The sequence below is a fragment of the Lolium rigidum genome, chromosome 5 (genome assembly GCF_022539505.1).
Source record: "Lolium rigidum isolate FL_2022 chromosome 5, APGP_CSIRO_Lrig_0.1, whole genome shotgun sequence".
Taxonomy (NCBI): domain Eukaryota; kingdom Viridiplantae; phylum Streptophyta; class Magnoliopsida; order Poales; family Poaceae; genus Lolium; species Lolium rigidum.
Genome location: NC_061512.1, coordinates 211102001 through 211110489, shown reverse-complemented (window position 1 = coordinate 211110489; position 8489 = coordinate 211102001). Strand labels below are relative to the sequence as shown.

The window sequence follows — 8489 nt, the reverse complement described above, 5'->3', positions numbered from 1 at the left end:
TTTTGGTTATTTGGCCATCCTTAGCAATAAACTGGGTGCCAGTGCCAATAAATGCAGCAAATACAATATTGATCAGCTCAGCAGAGTAATTCCTAATAATAGCATTTTTTTCACCCACAAGTAGCCACAGCTTAACTACACATCAACACATGTAAACAACATCAAATCAAGCGAAATTTTAGTTTTCTAAAGATCCAAGTTTGAAAGGTTATAAAAGACTTCTCCGCAGCAGCAAAAGTAACAACAAGACAAGCCACACTGAATCATATTACATATTTGATGCCAAACTACAAATAGTGGAAACTTTCTTTTAGAACACATAATTATGCTTAGTCCCTTGGGAAGGACATGATCTTCAACAGATTTAATCCGACTCTGTAGCATCATTCATTCTAGTGATCCGACTTTACACATCTACGCCAATGCAGACAACCTAGTCTTTCTTTGCTTTGCCTGCACGCAGAAAACAGACTGCTTAGGCGGCTCGACCAACATGCATAAAGCATATGAAACAAACTATAAAGAGTGACCCGTACCTAGAAATTTAGAATTCAGCTTAAGATTATAATTTTTTTTAAAAAGAAGGAAAAGCACAAGCATGCACAAATGTACAGTGGTATAGATACTTGTGAGCTGTTTTCTTCCTGCCAACTCCCAAGCACCCATACCATTCGTTCTCCTCTAGACATAATAGATTTCTTGCTTATCTTAAATTATACCCACAGGTGAAAACAGCTGTAAAAATGGAACTAAGCACGGTTCATGTCTGCTGCTATCATTACTGTTGTGATACAAACTTCTCACATTTAATCCAATGGAAATAACTGTGATAGATTCTACATGAAGGCTAATTCAAAAGAAATTATATTTATAGTTTATTTCAAACACTAAAATTAATACTAGTAGAAGTTGCATCTTGAAGTCCTGAAATGGGGAAAGGAATAATATGGAATTGTAATGGGAGAGGGCCACTCAAATTTGAATTTAACACTAGACAAATAGATATAATATTGCATTATGAACATGGTGGTCTGAGCATCTGAACTTATAGCAACCGAACTTTCATATGTTTCACATTAGATTTCTCATCGTAGAAAGCAAGGCTATAAGTTAAACTTATTCATAAAGCAAAGAAATCTTAAATCTGCTGTGGAACGCATAAGGAAATTCTGGGAGCGAAATCTGAAGTGAAATTGACAAAACCATAGGTTAAAAAGAAAATTACAATAGAAAGTTGGTCCCTAAAATTAATATACTTTACCTTCATATATAACCTCTGCACGACTTGAAGCTCTTGTGTACTTCAATAGCTTGTTCACTGCAGCCTCATTAGACATTGAGCATTTCTCACCATGACTAACAGATAAAGTGCGAAGAAGCCTTGCATTGGAGAGAACAAGCTCTATAAAAGTCAATTCATTTGAAAGCCAATGGGTACCAGTTATCTGCACAAACTGAAGGTTGGCACACATGCCATCAGTCCACTGTGCGTTTTGAAACTCTCCGTTTGCCTCATACTTCTGATCCACACCATCATCGATCTTCATGCACATAAGTAAGAAATTATTCAGTGGAAGTAGTAATGATGGTCTTCATAAAATGTAAATTCAAATTAAATGCGGCGTCAGCATTCAACATTACCACTATCTTGAGTCTTTCAAGGTTCGGAGAACTCCTCAATAAGCAAAAGGTTGACAAAATGGAGGAAAGTTCACAGAATTGTGTATACAATTTTAAACTCTTCAATTTTCCAAAAGTGCATGGAAGTGTCTCTAGTATATTAGCCCCATTTGACTGAAAAGACAAAAAGAAATAATGTGAGAACTTTGAAACTTAATACAAATCTAGAATATTTGAGCAAATAATTGCATTCTTTATTAATGCAAGCAAAGCCATTATATTCATGCAAGAACTACAGGAGTTTAGGGTGTTAGAGCATCTCCAGTCGCGTCCCTCAAAAAGCGTCAGGCACAAATGATTTGGGGCACGTTTGGGACCGCGCCGGACAAAAAGAGACAAAAAATCTGTACAAAAAAGAGGCCCTTCCCAGCCGCGTCCCTCAAACAGCGTCCGGATGCATGCATTTTAATAGAGGGGACCATCCCATGTGGGAAAAGTAGGTGAGAGAAAGTGTGGGGATAGAGACTAGCATGTGGGGACTAGGGGCTGCATGCATGCATGTGGACGCTATTTTTGTGTCCGGCGTCCCCGGTAGAGACTCTATGGGGACGCCGGACACAAAATGAGGCGCTAATTAGCTTTGGGGGACGCGACTGGACAGTTTTTTTCCCCATTTCTTGTCCGCGGTCCCCCAAACCTCATTTGGGGGACGCAACTGGAGATGCTCTTACAATTTAGAATGGCACTCTCAAGACCTTAGGGAAAAAAAAGTTAGTTTAGATTTACAACCTAGTTGCAACTCATGTGCAACTCATAGATCAGAATCACGAAGCAAATTCAATCGGTTCGGAAGACCCCTGAGATTTATTTAATTCGCAGTCGACTTAAAATTAGCAAAACTGTAAAAAATATTTCAAAAAAGATAATACTGTAGTATATAAGCTCTGTGAACAGACTTGAAAAATCAGTAACAGTAGCAACCGGCAATGGCTAAGATGTATACGTACATCCATATTAAATATGTTTGTGTAACAAAGAATTGCAACATGATAAACAACAAAATATTTATAGGAAATCACTGCAGGATTTATTAAATATATGCAGCTCTATGACTACGAAATCATTAGAAAATTATTTTTGAGTGCAAATTTTTTATCATTAAGTTGGTGGCTTGGAGCCCAACACCAATTTGGATTATGACTGTCCCTAGCAGATCAAATACTTGACAATAACCACGCCATCTTAAAGCATTGGGCACCAGGGATATCTAGGAAGGTAAGGTACAACAAATATAACAAAGAACATATATATCTTAGTATCTAAGAAACTTCAGTTATATCTACGATTCTAAACAGAGAGGCTAGATTGAGAGCATTGGCGTGTACCGGCGTATGGCGAGTACATATCTTAAGCTTGGTAATATTTGCAAATCTGGTGAGGAATTTGGCAAAGTCTCGGTCCCCGAATAAATCATAGATCTGAATTTCGGCAGAACGCAGGGACGGAAGCTCCCCAGGGTTCCAGCCTAAATCATCAAGTGTTCTAATGGATAAGAACCGGAGATTGGGCGCCTGAATGGCCCACTCTTTGAAGTCGCCTGCAATCTCCAGATCCCAGAGTGTCAGTTGCTCGAGCGACGGCGATGTGGCAATGATTTCCTCCAGTTGGTACCCCCCGTCCTCCTGAAACCAGACGTTCATGAGAGCAAGGTTCTTCAGCTTGGGGAAACCCTCGAAGCCCACGGGTAGGAACGGGATGTTGCAGCCGCATAGACGGAGCATGGTGAGGCTGCCGCGGGAGAAGACGGCGGAGGGGAGGTCGATGAAGCTGTCGACGGAGATGAGGTTGAAGGCCTCGAGGCCCCGGCGGTAGAGCGCGATGATCCAGTCGGTGACGCGGCCCGCGTAGAGGTTCTCGAGGTCAAGGTCGAGGTAGGCGTCGAAGCGCCGGATGCGTCCGGGGTAGCGAAGAAGGATGCCGTCGACGGCCCTGAGCCCCTTCTTCGCGTCGTCGAGGAAGAGGAGGTCGATGGATGGGAGGGCCTCCCATCGGCGTCGCCAGGCTCGGGAAAGCGCCGACGTGCGGACGGCGTCGCGGAGGCCGGCGCGGGCGAGTATGTCGTCGAGAACGCCTGTTGGCAGGGAGATTAGGGCGTCCGCTACAGCGACCTCGCTCGACCGGCGCTTCTTGTAAGCGCGGCGCGCCGGCGACATTTTTCCCGTGACCTGTATGTGGCGGCGCGGCTCGAGGGTTTCGGCCTTCGGGCGAGCGGCGCCTTTTTTTCTTAGCGGAATTGCTAAGTTTCAGCTTATGTCTCGGTTACCGCTTTTATCATTAGATTTTGTTTTTGTTTGAAGATTCGTGTTTGCTGTTGTTTGTATTTTTTTTCGACGTGTTATTTGTATTTTGTTTAGGCCCACATCATTCGATGTAATTCGAATGAGACATAAATTAAGCTGAGACATAGACGCACCCTTTTTTTAGGGAAGGGTGAGATCACCGCTTTTGATGGTTTCCAAACGTTTTTCGTACGATCCCTGTCCGACGAGGGAACTAGCAGCTCGCTGTATAATTTTGTATTGAACTCTTCTATGTGTACAAGTGTATGATGGTTTTGCATCGAGCTTGTTTTACTCGGGGCAATGGAGGACCCTGCATTTCTTTGCCTACATAGAATCCAATCCCATGGCCAACCGAAACCGCCAAGCCCAAAACCCGCCGTGAGGTTGTGAACTCATTGGTTCTCTGCGACCCCAAGCTCTTCTTGATCTCGGCGTCCTCATCTTCTTTTCCGTCACTTAACAATTATTGCGCATCAGTTACCTTCTAGCATGAACTTGGGAAGAAGAAGAGAAGGCATGAAAGGTCGTCGAGGGAGGAAGACCGAATCATGGCAGAGTATTATAAGACCCCTCTAGAAATGCGTTGTTGAGCCCCCGCGTCGCTCCGCTCTAGGGTGAGTTGGGCGGCGGCGAAAACCCTAGCCTAGGCTACTCCCTCCTCGTCCCCTTCTCCCTCGCCACCACGAGAGGAGCCTGTCGACCGTGGTGGCAAGGATCTCGCTGCTCCCACTCGTCGGGATGACCTCTGGTACGAGGCGGCAGGTGGTGAGGGCGATGTCGTCAACGGCACGAGCGCTCCCCAGTGCTATGGGCCATCCTACATGGCCGTGTGGGTGGCGAGGGGGCGGAGGCTGCTGGTCACGGCATGGAGGTATCATCATCGACCTCCGGCCTAGATTTGAAGACGGTGGCCCTCCTTTGTTATGGTCTTGCCCCGACATTTCTCGCCGGTGCTAGAGCCTTGGGGTGGTGGGGCCGGGGGCTCTGACTGGGGGAACCCTTGACCGGTGGTGGCGGTCAAGACGACGATGCAACACGCCATTACCCTTCTCGAAGGCGACGTTGAGGTCTATGTCCCTCCCTCCCCATCCCCTGCCCTTCTTCCGGGTGAAAACCCAAATCCCTCGGATTGGGCGGCGGTGGCGTGATGGTGACGTTTCCTCCTTGGAGGCGTCCCTTTGGAATAGGGTGGTGGTGAAGGAGCAATGCGACGAGGGGTTTCTGGTGGCTGCATTTGTATTGAGGCGATGTGGCACCATGTTTGGTCGGTTTCCTTGGCGTGTTGTGCTCTATGTCCAAGTGTGGCCCGTGTCCATCGGTGATGCGGCTCCCTCGATCCTGGGCGAGAGGGGATAGGCATCCCCTCTTCGGCGGCAAGGCCGTGCTAGCTGACGTGAGGCTGAGGCATGTGTCCTTTCCTTTCATGGCGGCTTAATTTGCTGACATTATTCATGTTGTGTCTTCTTTCACCGATCTTAGACTAAAACTTGCCTCTTGGTACACAGACTCATGGATGTCCAATTAACGGGACACAATGACGTGTTCGTTTGGAAGCTATCTCGGTTGTGTATACACTAAAATCTCTTTATTTAGATCATATGAATGGGCATACTACTTATCTCCAAAAATATATTTGGAAAATTAAGGACCCTATGAAAAATAGGATTTGATGTGGTCCTTCATCAAAAAGTGGTTCTACCTAAAGATAATCTTGCAAAAGAAATTGGCAGTGCTATATGAAATGTTGTTTGGTAATCAAGATGAAGAAAAACTATATAACATTTATTTTTTGATTGCCCACTTGCTAAATTTGTTTGGCATGTTGTTCATATAACATTAAGTATAATACCCCAGCTAATATCATGATTTTTTTCGAAAATTGGGCGCTTGTGTTTATTATAGGATCTATGGAACACACACTCAATGATCTCATATTTAACAGATCCAAACAAATTTTCTTTTTACAGGTTATCCTGCTGGTTTCGCACTGGATTCGTATGTGGCTATATCTCCAGCCAGAGGGGCTGCATCAGGCCATGGTTCTGGGTGCAACAGATTGGAAACGGTAGCACTAAAATTATGCAACCTGTGTGGATGATATCACTATATTACTTTTCCATTTTCAAGTGGTTTCATGTTTGAACTCTTTGTGATCCATAAATTATAAACGCTGAAGCTGTTAATAATAAAATGAGGTCTTAGGCATCAGTCAATGTAGAGGCTGGGACATGCTCTCATTCTGAAAGAAAAAAAACCCAACCCATCCGGCTGCTTCTACAATTCTCATCTCCTTGGTACTTCTATCAATCAAATAATAAACATATTATAGCTTCCACTTTCAGAAATTACAACCACGTTGCACAATGCAAAATTGAAAATGAATCAAACACGGAACGTTAGAATCTTAAAAAGAAAAGACAAATTTTGCTTACCCCGTGCTTTTGACACTTGTAGAAGACCCACCGGTCGTGCTGGAGCATGACTGCCACCAGAGACCATAGACGGGACAAGCGATGATTGGGATGAGAGGCCATGGCGGTGCTAGGCAGAAAGGGAAGATCTTGTGGTCAACATGATGAAAGCAGAACAACTCCGGTGGCAGCAGACCAACTCTGGCAGGATGCGGAAGGGACGGGCTCGACGACTAGGGTTTGTGATGCTAGATGAGGAAAGGGAAATTTCCTCAAGGAGTGAAAGAGATCATAGATTTCCTGTTTTGTAACTAACCCCCTCCTGTAGGTGTGCATGTTTCACTTAGCCGCAGCGTGGCCTGACAAGCGGGTCCAGATAATGCCACATCAGTGTACCGTCGATGAGACAATGCTCCATACTTAACTACCGCAAGTTTACATTCCTAAGGTGGGTATCTATATCAAAATCGCGTGTTAAATTGAGGTACTTTTGATGAATTTGATTCTTTTTCCCGAAAGGCCAAGTCTGAAATCGTTATAAAAGACTTATCCACGGCAGCCAAAGTACCAACAAGACAAGCTAACGCACTGACTCATAAGTCATATCACATATTTTGTACCGAACTACCAAATAGTAGAAAGATCTTTTCAGAATAAGTACACTGAGTTACTTGCGAAAAGACATTTTCCATATGCGATGTATCGAATCTTCAGAAGATTTTCATCGGACAGACAACCTAGTATTTCTTCGCTTTACCTGCACGTGGAGTCGGGATTAAGCATGGTTAATGTCTTTATCCAAATGAACATAACAGAGATAGATTCTTCGTCGAGACTACTTCAAAAAAGGTTTGATTATCAGCACCTTGTTTCTTTGTCGCTGTTGTTGGCATTATTAATTTAAAAATTGGCTGATGACCTTTTATCTAAAAATAAAAGTAAAAGTTGCAAAGTGCTGGAATGGAGAAATGAATAATGTAGAACTGCAATGGGAGAGGAACCCACAATTTGAAATTTAGCCGCACAAAAATAAATGTTATCTTGCATTATGGACATGGCAATCTAACTATCTGAAAACATAGCAGCCCAAGTTTTCAACGCTTCATATTAGGCTTTCCGATTGTAGCAAACATGTCAATATAAGTAAACTTACTGGTAACAAGAAAACAGTTAAATCTTATGTGAACCTCACTAGGAAACTCTCAAAAATAAATATGAACTGAAATTGACAAAGCCATACGTTCGAACACAAAATACAATAGAAACTTGTTACCTAAAATTAAGATGATTTACCTTCATATAGAACCTTTGCATGACTTGAAGCTCTTGGGTAGTTTAGTAGCTTGTTCACTACACCCTCATTACACATTGAGCATTTCTCACCATGACTTACAGATAGTGTGCGAAGAAGCCTTGTCTTAGAAAGAATAAGCTCTATAAAACACAATTCATTTGAAAACCAATGAATACCAGTTATCTGCACAAACTGAAGTTTCGCACACATGCCATCAGTCCATTGTGCATTTTGAAACTCTCCATTTGCCTCATATTTCTGCCCCACACCATCATCGATCTTCATGCATAACATAAGTAAGAAGTCATTCATTGAAAATAGTCACTATATGGTCTTCAAATAATGTACATACAAGTTATATGGTACGTCAGTATTCAACATTACCATTATTTTGAGTCTTTCAAGGTTTGGAGCATTCCTCAACAAACAGAAGGTTGACATAATGGAGGAAAGTTCAGAGAATTGTGTGTAGAGTTTTAAGCTCTTTAAGTTGCCAAAAGTGCATGGAAGTGTCTCTAGTATATTAGCCCCATTTAACTGAAAAAGATAAAAGACATAATGTGAGAAGTTTGAAACTTGAGGCAAATTTAGGACAGTTGAGCAAATATTTGCATTCTTTACTCATGCGAGCAAAGCCATTATATTCGCGGAAAAACTATAGGAGTTTTATGATGTTAAAGTTTACAAAAGGCACTCAAGTCTCTCAGGACTCTAGAAACAAAAAAGTTTAGTTAAACTACTTTGTTAAAAAGCAAGGTATTATATTAGTTCGGTGCACAGAGTTATAATATCGGTAACAACAATCAACAATTACTAAAAATG

The 8489-nt window shown here is 42.7% G+C and overlaps 1 protein-coding gene across 1 annotated transcript; it reads right to left on the bottom strand.

Moving 5' to 3' along the window:
• Nucleotides 1-395: 395 nt before the first annotated feature.
• Nucleotides 396-3833, bottom strand: LOC124657028 (F-box/FBD/LRR-repeat protein At1g13570-like). Its single transcript, XM_047195659.1, has 4 exons — nt 3006-3833; nt 1642-1794; nt 1262-1541; nt 396-453 (listed from the first exon to the last, which is right to left on the bottom strand). The coding sequence occupies exons 1-4, from the start codon at nt 3831-3833 to the stop codon at nt 434-436; spliced, it is 1281 nt and encodes a 426-aa protein (XP_047051615.1). The 3' UTR covers nt 396-433.
• Nucleotides 3834-8489: the final 4656 nt, after the last annotated feature.